The following is a 15,356-nucleotide window of genomic DNA, read 5'->3' as shown; positions in this document are numbered from 1 at the left end:
GAGAGATGGCAGTCTATGCACTGTGATTACACATTTTACTTTGACAGTAACTCTATAATACTCGATCCTCTTTGGTAAACAGTAAACACATTTTACTTTAAGTTTTTATTAGAATAACAGATGGCGCTGTGCCGACACGGCCATCCTGCTTTTAACGCGTCCTCAAAACCAAGTCAACGCAGTTTTCTGTGTGTAGCAGCTTGTTATGTGTGTATAGTGTGGCGGAGTGTGCGAAGATGGCTTGGCAGCTAACTATATTATTATGTATAAAAATATCTTTAAACAACAATGTTGACTGAGGATTCCGTACGTATATTATAGGAGCTTATTTATCCCTTCTATCCTTCATTTCGGAGTTAGGCGTCATCCATATATTACGTCACAGTGTAAGGGGGGGGGGGGGGTCATACTAAATGTGACAATCCCAGTTAAAGGGATACAAAAAAGCGTGACATAGGAGGGGGGAGGGGTCCAAAAACCTGAAATTTGGTGTGACGTAATATGTGGATGATCCCTTAGGGCACAGTATAATAAAGAGTATTATCGTACAGTATGGCCACTCCCGCTCCCAGCTGAAAGTGCCACCCACCCCCTCTCGGTTACCTCACAGTTACCGCCTGTCAAAAACACGAAGACCTGTCATATTTCACTCATACGAGCATAGTACGCGTTCACCTACACGAGCTAAGACTGTGTGCTAGGGATGCGCCTCTTTCAATATATTTGATTGGCAGTGTCCAAGGTGTGGTTAGGGTATGATAGAAAAAGTATGAGTCACATTTTCGTCTTGCCTCAAATACCTACTCTAATATATCTGGCAATCTTAGTACAGGATCGTCATATAGAAACACATTTTACTTCAATAAAGTCTTTATTAAAATAACAGATGGCGCTGCACCGACACGGCCATCCTGCTTTTAACGTGTCCTCGCAAACTTAAGTCAATGCGGTTTTCTGTGTGTGTAGGAGCTTGTTATGTGTGTACAGAGCGGCGGAGTGCGCGAACGTGGCTTGGCAGTGTGTGCACGCGTGCGGCCGCTCGCCAGTGTGCGTGCGAATGTGCGAACGCAGGATCGACATCGTCTGTAAACATAAAAAAATACATGTATATAGTATTTTATGCAACAGGCGTTTAAAGGAGGTCAAAAAAGACGAGTGGCGTGGGGCGAAGCCGAAAATTGTTATTAAGGCGCCAAGAGTAATTTTTGACTCAGTTAAACACCGTTGCATACAATACTTTTTCTACAACCATGCACTTAGTTTTTAATAGTTTTCTTGAATAACTTTCATGAAATTCACAGTGTTTCCTGTATTTTGACGCAAAGGTTTGCGCTGTCAGCTTAGCTGCCCAAAGCCTTCCCGCGCACGCGCGCCGTATCGTTATAACAAATAATGCCTTGCCATGGTTACAGAGCCAAACAATGCGTTTTCAGTTTTTTCGATACTGCACGCATGCGCGGAAAGCCGGCGGACGCTGGCTGACTTTTATGTAAGGTTTTAAAGATCTATGCACGACCCTGTAAATGACGAATAACATTCGGGAGTAGAAAAAACAATAATCAGTGTTTATTGAGAGTTCAAAACCTTTAACACTAATCGTGAGTAAAGTTTCTTTTTGCCAAGAGTGGCACTGAAACTTGAGGAGTTCATGTGCTCTGCCTACCCCTTTATGAGATACAGGCGTTATATGTATGTACTAGCTTTTGCCCGCTGCTTCGCTCGCGTTAAGTCGAAAATTGCGGATAGGTAGGTACAAAAAGTAGCCTATGTCACTCTCCATCCCTTCAACTATCTCCATTTAAAAAATCACGTCAATTTGTCGCTCCGTTTTGCCGTGAAAAACGTACAAAAAAACAGAGGCACACTTTCCCATTTATAATATTAGTATCCGTTTATTAGGAATTCTCGCAAAAAGCTTATAAAATATATTTTACAAACATAACGTCAATGCCAAAGAATACAGCCCGCCTGACGCTTACAGTCGCCGGCATAAAGAAGTGATGATTTTTGTACCTTGTCGCTTTTAATCGTTGACAATTTCGTATGACATTTCACACAAGACGTTATAACCCGGCAACCTTCAAATCAAGAGTGAACAGGCATCTTCTGGGCGAGCTCACTCCATCTTAGGCCACGTTTTTGCCTTTGGCTAGTCTGTGGCTAAGAGTAAGCCCATTAAAAAAAAAAAGACAAGGTACATAAATCATCACTTATTTTTGCCGGTGACTGTACGTGTACGAGTAGTAAAGTAACCGTCCGGAGGAGTTACATGCATGTGAGCTCTGGCAACCTTACCTTACTTATATAAAGCTATGAGTCTGCTAGAGATCACTAACCGTGAACCCGCGCCCGCAGTGGTCGCACATCTTGCTCCGCGGCGGCCGCTTCTTCTCGTGGACGTAGTTTATGTGCCGCCTCCGATGAGCTCTGGCAACCTTACCTTACTTAATTTATATAAAGCTATGAGTCTGCTAGAGATCACTAACCGTGAACCCGCGCCCGCAGTGGTCGCACATCTTACTCCGCGGCGGCCGCTTCTTCTCGTGGACGTAGTTTATGTGCCGCCTCCGATGAGCTCTGGCAACCTTACCTTACTTAATTTATATAAAGCTATGAGTCTGCTAGAGATCACTAACCGTGAACCCGCGCCCGCAGTGGTCGCACATCTTGCTCCGCGGCGGCCGCTTCTTCTCGTGGACGTAGTTTATGTGCCGCCTCCGATGAGCTCTGGCAACCTTACCTTACTTATATAAAGCTATGAGTCTGCTAGAGATCACTAACCGTGAACCCGCGCCCGCAGTGGTCGCACATCTTGCTCCGCGGCGGCCGCTTCTTCTCGTGGACGTAGTTTATGTGCCGCCTCCGATGAGCTCTGGCAACCTTACCTTACTTATATAAAGCTATGAGTCTGCTAGAGATCACTAACCGTGAACCCGCGCCCGCAGTGGTCGCACATCTTGCTCCGCGGCGGCCGCTTCTTCTCGTGGACGTAGTTTATGTGCCGCCTCCGATGAGCTCTGGCAACCTTACCTTACTTATATAAAGCTATGAGTCTGCTAGAGATCACTAACCGTGAACCCGCGCCCGCAGTGGTCGCACATCTTGCTCCGCGGCGGCCGCTTCTTCTCGTGGACGTAGTTTATGTGCCGTCTCAGCTTCGTGCCGCTCTTAAATGCCTAAGGAAAAAAAAACAATTAGGTACTCCACTGAAACAAAAGCTATAGATATTGTCCCAGAGCTGTAAGAACCTCTTTTTGACACATGACAGCGTCCACAAAACGTAAACTCACGCAACCTAATGAAATTTTAAATAAAATCCTGTAGTAATATTTAAAAAAATCAAGTACTGAAAAACAATATTTCGCTTACTTTAAACATAACCTAACACATGTTACATTTTTGCGGATCTTCGTTAGTGAGTATTTTACGATATTAATTCATCACGCAGGATTTACTTAAAATGTCATTTATCATTCATTTTTTTAACTAGTGCTGTGGCAGAGTCTGTCATTTCGATTCAAATGACATTTCATTAAGTTGATAGAAATAGTATATTTGTTTAAGCACCTCCTTGTACATAGGGCCTAATCGATTCAACCAATTCGAAATTAACCGTTAGATTTGGCAAACGATACGTCTTAGCCACATCGCAACATACTTCAAAACAAATGTGTCAAAAATGTGAACTTACAGATCCGGGACAATAGTTGTAGATGTGTACTGGCTTCTACGGGTGTTTCACTGAACGTAATACAAAATAAGTGATTCCGGCTCTATTTACCACGAAGAATATAATGCACGTATCTATAAATAAATAAATAAATATTATAGGACATTCTTACACAGATTGACTGAGTCCGACGGTAAGCTCAAGAAGGCTTGTGTTGTAGGTACTCAGACAACGATATATATAAAATACAAATACTTATATATACATAGAAAACATCCATGACTCAGGAACAAATATGTGCTCATCACACAAATAAACGCCCTTACCGGGATTCGAACCCGGGACCGCGGCTTAGCAGGCAGGGTCACTAGGTCACTACCCGCTAGGCCAAACCGGTCGTCATAAAATATATATCTAGGTTTTAAAATTCTACGTAATTAAATTTTGCTAATTTTCTATAAAAAATATATTTATTTACATGAACATATTTACATAATTATATAAGAAACTAAGACTAAACTTAAAAGCTAGCTAATGTCTAAAATAGGCTTGAGGCATTGTACCAAGGATACTGGCGACATTTCCTCGCTATTTCTATAACGATATGTCGAATTTAACGGAAAACAAAAAAAAACACGGTGTACCTACATACCTTATCACACTCGTCACACTTGTGCTTAGTGTTCTTGAGATGCACCCAGTCGATATGTTCTCTCAGCTGACCCTTCAATATGAACCGTGCGTCGCACTCGCTACACACGAATCTAGAAACAAAATTAATATTTTGTTATTAAATTATTCATTCGCAATCCATACTAAAAGGCTACTTGCCTCCTAGTCAAATCAGCTTCTTTTTAAAAACTGTCAAAACGAATTTGAACGACTTGCTAATATGGAATTTATATGAAATCGAATTGAGTGACGTCACGGTCAACTCAGTTACTTTATATATTTCTATCTGACTTATTAAATAGAAATTGGATTTAAAAATGACTTCTGTCCATGTTTGTCTTATAATTATCTGATGCTTTATTTCGTGCATGGTATAAAATATTTTATTTTAACTACAGTCAAGTTCCCTATTATAAATGGGAAAGTGTGTGTGTCTGTTTGTTTGTCCGTCTTTCCGAATTGACGTGATTTTGTAAGTGGAGTTGAAGGGATAGAAAATGACATAGGCTACTTTTTGTCTCTTTCTAACGCGATATATTTGATCGGCAGTGTCCGAGATGTGGGCCATTTTTTTCAAAGTTGTCCACCCCATTTTTTTTTTATTTGGAAATTTATATGTGGTTTCCACGCAGAACCGGAGCTCTTTCCATTCTAATAGGAGAAAAAAAGTGTGCCAAGGTTTTTTCCCCATTCCGTTACCATTTTTTCATACATTTTGTATGGCGGTAACGGAATGGAAGGTTTGAAAAAATGTATGGAAATCTTGGGACATTTTTTTTCTCCTATCAGGATCGAAAGATCTCTTCGATTCTGAGTATTAATCGCTTAAAAAATACCCATGTTAAAAAAAAAGTGGAGTGGACAATTTTGAAAACAAAAATGGCCCATGTGACTGTACCGATCATTTCTATCGGCTACGCTGATCAGTAGAACAGTAACAAACTGTACTAACTTCTTATCATTCTCACTGGTATGGTATGTTTACTATGCGTATTGAGGTGGTGCTTCAGGTTATGTTCCGTGCGGAAGTGCGTCCTGCAAGGCGCGCAGTAGGCACCTCCATGGGTTCCGTGAACGGATTCCATGTGGGAGAGGAGGCCGGAACGCTGTTAGCAGGTCCGTAGCAGTCTATACATTATACACTAAAGCGTAGCAGTGTAACTTACCACGTAGCAGATCCACACGCGTAGCACTATAAGAAAATCGTAGCATTCGTCGCGCAGTAGCTAATATTTCCAAGCTAAGCTAATATTTTAATATTTTTTAATAACGGCATCGATTGCAGACGTTTCTGCTAATCAGAAGTTAAAATTTAGCATGGTTAGCGCATCATAACTGGTGAATTTCCAATATGACTTGGAACTCCAGTTGCCGTTTAAGAAGTTTAACACTCTTACGGTAGATGTCGCTACGGGTCCCATTGACCTTAGTAGTGGAAAATTTCGCTGGCTTGGTTGAAGTTTTGGTGGCTCAGTTGGCAGAGCGCTGGAGTATCGATCCAGAGGCCGTGAGTTCAAGTCTCACCCAAGGCAGACATTTTCCGCTTTTAAATTTATTCTAAGCCTAACGGCATCGATTGCAGATGTTTCTGCTAATCAGAAGTTAAAATATTTCCAAGGTCACGTTATTGCGTAGCACTATAAGTTACGCGTAGCACTTGTAGCGCTGTAGCTAATATTTCCAAGGTCATCATATTGCGTAGCACTAGAAGTTACGCGTAGCACACGCTAATGTTTCTAGGGGTGAAATAGTGACAGACAGTCGTAGCACAATATATCCCACGAAGCACTATAAGCTACGCGTAGCACTGTACCTAACATTTCTATCGGCTACGCCGATCAGTAGAACAGCAAACGGTACTAACTTCTTATCATTCTCACTGGTATGTTTACTATGCGTATTGAGGTGGTGCTTCAGGTTATTTTCCGTGCGGAAGTGCGTCCTGCAAGGCGCGCAGTAGGCACCTCCATGGGTTCCGTGAACGGATTCCATGTGGGAGAGGAGGCCGGAACGCTGCCGGTAGGTCTTGGAGCACGAGTCGCAGGAATACATCCGGTTTGAGGCTTTGTGGACTGCGCTGGGGGAGAGAAATGTTAAATATCAGAGACAACGATATAAGTAGGTACCAGTGGCGGAGCGTCGATACAACTCGATTCCCAACAGGTTCCCTAAAATTCTCTAGTATCTGTAGAAGTCCATACACAAAATTAAAATTTTGAAAAAACCCTTGACTGCGACATAATAGACCGATTTTCATGAAACATGGCTAAGAACACTCCCGACTAACTCAGCTTTCAGACAAAAAAAACTAAACCTAAATCGGTTCATCCGTTCGGGAGCTACGATGCCACAGACAGACACACACACAGACAGACAGACAGACGGACAGACACGTCAAACTTATAACACCCCGTCGTTTTTGCGTCGGGGGTTAAAAACAGATTCCAAAAACCCCTCAGGCTTTATCAACGAAAATTTTCACGCGTCGCCACTGGTAGGTACATCCATACTAATATTATAAATGGGAAAGTGTATGTGTCTGTTTGTTTGTCCGTCTTTCACGGCAAAGCGGAGAGACGAATAGGCTACTTGACCTTTTTTTAAAATCCGCCTTATATGATTAAGTGTTGTCCAATTAACCCAAATAAAATATTATCATATTTTATTATGACTTAAAACAGCAAGAAATGTTTTTACAGTGTTTAACAACAACATTTTCTGACTTTTTAAGTATGAAGGCATAAAGTTCAATATGTCAGTGAATGTTTTGACATGCAGTAGTGTTCGAATTCGATGACGTCACTTCATCGCTGACAGCGTTTTCGGTGACCAAAATAAATAAAAAAATACACATATTTTAATCGAAAATACACTTTTAATACCCAAAATCTATAAATATTGTTTTTTTATGTCAAATACTACAAAAGACAATCATTTACTGTGCCAAATTCGATATGAGTCTAGTAGCCTATTGAAGTGATTTTTGAGTGGAGATAGTTGAAGAGATGGGGAGTGACATATGCTATTATTTGTCTCTTTCTGACCCCCCACTTCCTTAAAATGGGGGGTAGAAGTTTGTATCATAGATACTCTTATGGATACTCACTACATGTGCACTTTGAGCCCGGGGTTATTGACGAACTGTTTGCCGCACTGGCCGCAGCTCACTCGGCTTGTCTTGCTCATCCTACCTTACAGTTACCGCCTGTCACCGCGACCAGTCATATCTCACTAACACAAGCATAGTACGCGTTCTACACGAGTTTAGACTGTGTGCGTAGGAACGCGTCTTTCATATACTTGATCGCCAATATCGCCATTGTCCAAGGTATGTCGTGTGTCTCAGGTGTGTCGTCAGTGTCTAAGGTGTGTCGTCAGTGTCCGAGCTGTGTCTCCATTGTCCGAGGTGTGATATACTCACTACATATGCACTTTGAGCCCGGAATTGTTAACGAACTGTTTGCCGCACTGGCCGCAGCTCACGCGGCCCTTCTTGTGCGTGTCGCGATGGTAACGCAGCCCGCGGTACGAACTGACAAACATACATAATCATTATACATGGAAGCAAAATCACAAGTTCAAACATAAGTCAAGTTCAAATATAAGTCAACTATACTAAAGAACCCCGCACAAAATGTTCGATAAAAGCAGTTCGATCGATTTGGCTGAAAATTTGTAAAAATATAGTAACTTCTTTATTTTTGTCTGTTGCATGTTTCTTACTTAATGGTCTCTCCGGAAGACCAGCGCTTGAAGTCGCCAGCAATATGCTGAGGTGAGGCCATTTCGTTGCACTTTATTATTCTATGTCATTCATAAATATTGTTTATTGTCTGTGTGTTTACGAATAACTGATTCTATTCTATTCTCTTCTTCTTTTTCCTCCTACCCTTATCCCACGTTATGTGGGGTCGGTACAACACGTCTTCCTCTTCCACTCTCCTCTATCTTTCGTCATCTCAACACTCACATCTTTCTTCCTCATATCCTCTTTCACAAAATCCATCCAGCGTTGTTTGGGTTTACCCCTCCCTCTCCATCCATCAACCTTTTATTCTATTCTATTCTAAAATATAGTGTGTTCGTATAACGTATTTTACGTATTTTTTCAATACAGATGGTGCTCTTTGCCAGCACTAGTGCGCAAAGTGGTTCATTTCTTGTCAGGTCGAAACTTCGGAGGGCCATTTGTACTGAGAAACGTGGTACGATACACGTACGAAAAGTAAATTCGTAACTCGTGTCGATTTAAACCACTCCCTTCGGTCGTGTTTTAATTTATCGCCACACGTTTCGAACTTCCTTTTTTCCGCACTTGTATCGTAATGACTATTTCAGTATAGCTGGTGCTTTTTATTACGCACTAGTGCGAGAAGTGGTTCATCCATACTAATATTATAAATGGGAAAGTGTGTGTGTCTGTTTGTTTGTCGGTCTTTCACGGCAAAACGGAGCGACGAATTGACGTGATTTTTTAAGTGGAGATAGTTGAAGGGATGGAGAGTGACATAGGCTATACTTTTTGTCTCTTTCTAACGCGAGCGAAGCCGCGGGCAAAAGCTAGTTTTCAATAAATTATTCTTATTCTTGTCAGATCGAAACTTCGGAGCGCCATCTGTACTGATACACGTGCGAAAAGGAAATTCGTAACTCGTTTCCATTTAAAACACATCCTTCGCTCGTACTTTAATTTATCGCCGCTCGTTTCGAACTTTCACTTTTCGCACTTGTATCGCAATGTATTATTTCAAAATACTTACGATGCCGTATGTCCACATTCCTCGCACTTGTACTTAGTGGGCGATTTCGCGTGCATCTTCTCATAATGGGACTGAGCAGAGATTACTGTACTGTACCGCGCCCCGCACACGCCACAGTCGACCCTATGGCACAGGGAATAAGGTAAAAACTTAAGAGGCTACAGGAGCGAAAATGCTAAAATGGAAAGGCCCCCCTTTCCATTTGGGAATTTTAGTTATATACTAGTGTTATTAACTAGATTTATCAAATAAAATTGTCCATTCAGAACAACTCAGTTAAAAGATATTGCGAAAAAATCTTTAAAATCGAGGTTCCGTTCTCGACTGTTTCCTCCTTCAAAACTTAATCAATCGTAACGAAATTTGAGAATCTGAATAACAATGAAATAATCTGTGTCGGACCGTTTAGTTTTTTGGCTAATTGTGACCAATTTTGAATACCACACCTTTTTTTGCGCCATAATCAATAAAGCCGTTTTTGGAAATTTTTGATGGGCTCTAACGTCTTTAAAATAAGAATATCAAAGAAATCAAAACGGTCCGACACAGATAAAAATTATAGTAATCTGTGTTGAAAAAATCATTGCTCTATCGTCAAAAACCAGGGAGGAAATAGTCGAGAGCGTTTGTATGGAGAATTAATCCCTCCCGTATCGTCTTAAGTAAGGTCAATACGGGTGTGTTAACTCATTCCGAAAAAGGCTAGTTTCTTCTCTGGTTTGGAAGATAAGATGGCAGTAGCTATTGTAAAAACACCACGTCCATTTTTGGGATTAGTTGCCGGTGGAACCCCAGGATTGTTAAGTTTTAGTTTCAATTAAACACCATATTTAATTACTGTAGTTTTATTTAGTCTCTGCGTACACTTTTAATTAATAACACAAACATTATTTTGCTTATCTTGTGCACCATCGTAACGGCCACAGAGAAGATTCACCATAGCCTTATCCATAGATAAAAAAATATTAAGAATAGAAAAGGGGATGTACGTACATTGCAATTCAACACGGATCCCATGAGACGTTTACATAAATCCGGGATAAATAACATGTATGTAATGTGTAGAAAAAAGTCGTTAAGAATAATTCTGTCTAAATACATGGCTTCTTTGTATTTTTAGTTACTCGGCTTGGTTTTTACCGACATACTGTGTAACGTATTTGATATAAAATGAATAAATAAATAGCTATATCACTCACCTCCGATAGTGCCGTCTCATATGCTCCTTGAAGGACGCCACAGAAATGAGCACAGACTTACATATCGCACACGTGAAGCTGCCATCTGTCTGCAAATCATTTCAGTTTATACACTTAGCCCCTTATTCATAAAAGTACTCCAAAGTTATCAAGCCGATAAAGTTCGTTTGTCCCTTTCCGACGTATTGGTGTGATAGAAAAGGACAAACGAACTTCGGTTTGATAACTTACGTTTATGAATAAGGGGGTTAAGGTGCCTTTCCATCAGAGATGTGCTATGCCACGTTGCTATGGACGCGTCTGATCCACCAATCAACTTAGTCGAACCCGTTCCCACTAGCGCCAGGGGCGGCTCACTCCGCGATCCTTTCGCCGCGCTGCAAGTACATGTCGGCGGCCGCGAGTTCGCCGCCCATTCAGTGGCGACGACCTTCGCGCGGCGCAATAGAATTCAATGTCATCTGCAGGCGTGCGGTCCGTTTGTTAATGTAGGTAAGAGTTTAGAATGGCGGCGTTTTGTGAACATCAAAGGAGTGAGCCTTCTGTACTTGTACTATTATATATTCTGTGCTAGCGCTATGCTTTGTGGAACAATGAACATGATTGGTGGATATCAAACACATCCGCGTAGCGCATCTCTGGTTGAAATCCAGCTTCACATTAAACCTATGTTTTGTTTAACATAAATCAATATTATCGGATCGAGTATATAGAGAGAGAATTAGACTTATATTGACCGGGATATAGACCGTGATTACCTTTTTGATTTTTGTCGAGCTCCCGATATTTCGACATTTTCGACGCAGTTGCATGCATCATGATAAATAAATAAATAAATATTGGGGACACCTTACACAGATCAACTTAGCCCCAAACTAAGCAAAGCTTGTAATATGGGTACTAAGCGACGACATACATACTTAAATAGATAAATACATACTTATATACATAGAAAACACCCATGACTCAGGAACAAATATCTGTGCTTATCACACAAATAAATCATGATCACGGAAAACTGATCTGATGCATGCAACTGCGTCGAAATATCGAGAGCTCGACAAAAATCAAAAAGGTAATCACGGTCTATATCCCGGTCAATATAAGTCTAATGAAATTAACCGTGAATCATTCAAAACTCTTATATAGAGAATTACTGTCAAAGTAAAATGTGTAGTCACAGTGCATAGACTGCCATCTCTCGACACAGGCTTAAAACTTTTGAACCGCAGTTTTGACAATGAGGAGGCACACTCAAAGGTTATGACAGATGGCGCCACCCTACTAGTCCATTGCACAGATAAAGAATTTCATAGGTGAGAGCGAGAAAATGATATGTTTTTCTCTCTCACACATATGAATGACAGTGACGTACCTAGGCACTTACACAGGCGCCGCCTGGCGGGATAAAATGTCAGTGTGCCTCTTCATTTGGCCCATATTCTTAACTTGATATGTGTTAAAACTGTCAAATAATAATACTAGCGCCATCTAGCGGAGAATCAACCAAAGGCATGGCCATAGGCGACCGTACAACGTACATTTCTTCATGGTTTCGAGGTACGTTATTTTTTTACCCCCTTATTCATAAACGTACTCTAAAGTTATCAAGCCGATAAAGTTCGTTTGTCACTTTCCAACGTATTGGTGTAATAGAAAGGGACAATAGTTATTTGTTATACAAGGGGTTAAAGTTGTATTTTAACGTCGAGTGTGGAATTGAAAAACGAGCAAGTGAAAGGATTCTATAGTTGAACCACGAGCGAAGCGAGTGGTTCGAGAATAGAATCCTGAACTTGCTCGTTTTTTAACACACGAGAAGTAAAATACATTTGCACCCGAGTGTAACACAAAACTTTTCCCCTCACTATAGCGAGGAAACTAGAACGCAAAAAATGCGTTTATCACTGCTACCAGTAGTTCCACAGGTGGTAAATCATCTTTATTACTAGATTCACCTACCTTCATCAATTTTAAAGCAGTTAATTTGACTTTATTCAAGGTCAAATTACTTTACCCACTAGTAGATAAAATGCGTTTTTACCCGCTGGTATTAAAGGACAAAACACGTGTTTCCGAGCTACTGAGGGGAAAACGAACTTTATCGACTTGATAATTTTGGAGAACGTTTATGAATAAGGGAGTTAGACTCTATCCATGTTATACTTATGTTCATTTAAGAATGGTTATTAAATTATTTCAAATAAAATTCATGTGCTTTGCTTGCCTCAGTATGTTTCTTCTCCATATGTTCTTTCAGCCCCAGCTCATGGTCAAACCCGACGATACAACTCTCGCACTTGTACAATAATTTCAAATATTTCTCCTTAGCCGCCTCTCTCCTCCTTTCTTCCAACAATTCTTCTTCATTCAACGTAACAAGTTTGATCTTCCCTTTATGCTTATGCATGAAGAACGGAGTATTAGGATTTTTATCATCTTTTATCTCGGACAACGGGATATCATTGTCCGGGTCGGAGAATTCTTCTTCTATCTTAATTTCTGTTTTTATTTCGATGTAACTCTGACGTTTGATGACCTCTTTTTCAATAGGCTCTGAGTTCTGAGTGTGGAATATTTCTATATCGGCTTGTGTGAGTTTGGAAAGTTTTGTGTTGTTTGGGTTTAAGTTTGTAACCTGTAAATGTAACAAAATAGTACATTACGATACAAGTGCGTAAAAAAGGAAACTCGTGCCGATTTAAAACACTCCCTTCGGTCGTGTTTTAATTTATCGCCACTCGTTTCGAACTTCCTTTTCGCACGTGTATCGTACGACGTTTTTCAGTACAGATGAGCCTCCGAAGTTTCGACCTGGCATATAATGAACCACTTCTCGCACTAGTGCGTAAAAAAAACACCATCTGTACTGAAAAATATTTTTTTTCATTTTTTTTTTAATAAATAAATATTGTAGGACATTCTTACACAGACTCAGTACCACGGTAAGCTCAAGAAGGCTTGTGTTGTGGGTACTCAGACAACGATATACTTACATATACAGCGTGTGTATTCCATACGGGCGAATATCTTAATAACGATTAGTATCGGACCTAAGGAGCAAAACTACATGTTTTTTTAATAGATGAGTTCTTTTTCATACATAATAATTCAGCACGTAATGTGTTATACCCACATCAACTAGCGTAGCTACCTACTTAAACGTCATTATGTAAAATTAAGTTGGACGGCGTAGGTACATTGCTGCTTGGTCAGATTAAAAAAAAATTTATCTTAATTAATAACACTTTTTAACAAAATTATTATCCTATACGGTTCGTATGATTAGATACTATAACTGGATACATTATTCGCCCGTATGGAATCCACACGCTGTATAATATACAAATACTTATATACATAGAAAACGTCGCATGGCACAACCTCACACAAGATGGGTAGATGAAATCATCAAAATTGGTGGACCTTCGTGGATACAAGTGGCCCAAAATAGAGAAAGATGGAACCATTTGGAGGAGGCCTATACCCAAACAGGGGTTCTTGCAATGCAACAGAACCGAATCATTAAAAAAAAGAAAAGAAACTCTAATACTAGATTTTATTTATTTTGCAAGAAATAAAAGGCTTTTTGTACTTTTTTTTTATATACCTACATAGAAAATATCTATGACTCAGGAATAAATATCTGTGCTCATTACACAAATAAATGCCCTTACTGGGTTTGAAAACCAGGACGGCGGCATAGCAGGCAGGGTCACTACGCACTAGGCCAGACTGGTTGTCAAATATAATAATATAATATTTTAAGATGAAAAGCCACATGTTATATATTATTGTTTAATACACTTGCAAATGTATATGCTGCTGGATATGAAAATTGTTACATTATTAATTTACTACTGTATTAGTCCAACTAGCCAGAGATTTCAATGAGAGTTATCAAATAGTTAAAATCAGATACATTTAATCAAACACACCAATGTCTCTGCCTACTATTTTGGTTTTTTTTTTGACATGAAGATATCAAACATATGATATCATTTGGTTGTGTATTTTGGTCTTTGATTGCTGCAATTTTTATAAGAATTGATATTACCTGTTTGTTAAGATTTGACAGACTATTTTCCACCTGCCTCTTGAACTGGTAAATGTCCTTGAGTGTGCCATGACATGCATAACAGACATGACTTGCTGGATACTCTAACTGAAATTGTAAAATATTGCTTGTATTTATTCCAAATATAAAAAACAAAATCAGTTTTAAGTATAAAACTTATATTTCATTTATTATTTCATTCAAAAATGCATTAAGTTGAAAACGCAATTTTTTTATTGTAAATCAGCCATCTTGAAATTGCGAGGTACCAATTTACAATGACACTAGTATATTCACCCAAACACAACGAAAATGCGGTAGAATGTTTAATAGAGCAACTTTATAATTTTACTTAGAACTAGAATAAGTTAAGTAATTAATAAAACATGCTTCACTTACCTTAAATTCCAAATTACATTCAAAAAACTCTACGTGTTTACAGTTAGTTAATGTCACAAGTGGAACATTGACTGACAAACAACAGACACAAGTATTTAGTACTGTTAACGGTTTGAAATTTAGTCCTCCGCTAAACCCTGGCATATTTAAATGGGAAATATTATCCATTTTTATAATAAGATTATAATATTGTCCTCAATTTTATTTAAAACATCTGACAGACTAGACTACAGAGACTATGAATTCCATTATGCGCGTTTTTTTCTCAAATGTCAAAACAAAATACTGGCCAGTACTTGTGAAAAAGAAGTCAGTTAAAAACATGCCTTGCGTAAAAAGAAACGCAAAATGACGTAGCGTTTCGTATCTCCATTGAAATTCGTCAGTTCATAAATATACAATAATATAAATATACTTATCGAAACAAATTGAACAAGAAATAGAATAAATAGTGTCAGTTTATGTATTAAAAAGTAAATTCTTGCTTTTGATGTAATGAAAGGAACGTTTAATAAGACCCAAGCCGTTTTTTAATGGTTCGTAAGTAGGAAGAGACTAAACGTGTAAAATTGACAGTTGACAAGCGTGTTGCATCTTTT

The 15,356-nt window shown here is 39.4% G+C and overlaps 1 protein-coding gene across 1 annotated transcript; it reads right to left on the bottom strand.

Annotated features, from left to right (window-relative positions):
• Positions 1-852: 852 nt before the first annotated feature.
• LOC125239340 (zinc finger protein 239-like) lies at positions 853-14,943 on the bottom strand. Its single transcript, XM_048146891.1, has 10 exons — positions 14,758-14,943; positions 14,359-14,466; positions 12,529-12,939; positions 10,302-10,390; positions 9,103-9,225; positions 7,764-7,874; positions 6,207-6,419; positions 4,323-4,434; positions 3,072-3,176; positions 853-1,083 (listed from the first exon to the last, which is right to left on the bottom strand). The coding sequence occupies exons 1-10, from the start codon at positions 14,923-14,925 to the stop codon at positions 937-939; spliced, it is 1,587 nt and encodes a 528-aa protein (XP_048002848.1). The 5' UTR covers positions 14,926-14,943; the 3' UTR covers positions 853-936.
• Between the last annotated feature and the right edge of the window lie 413 nt (positions 14,944-15,356).

Source organism: Leguminivora glycinivorella, chromosome 25 (genome assembly GCF_023078275.1).
Source record: "Leguminivora glycinivorella isolate SPB_JAAS2020 chromosome 25, LegGlyc_1.1, whole genome shotgun sequence".
Lineage (NCBI taxonomy): Eukaryota > Metazoa > Arthropoda > Insecta > Lepidoptera > Tortricidae > Leguminivora > Leguminivora glycinivorella.
The sequence above is the reverse complement of the archived record's forward strand: the minus strand, read 5'-3'. Positions and strand labels throughout refer to the sequence as shown.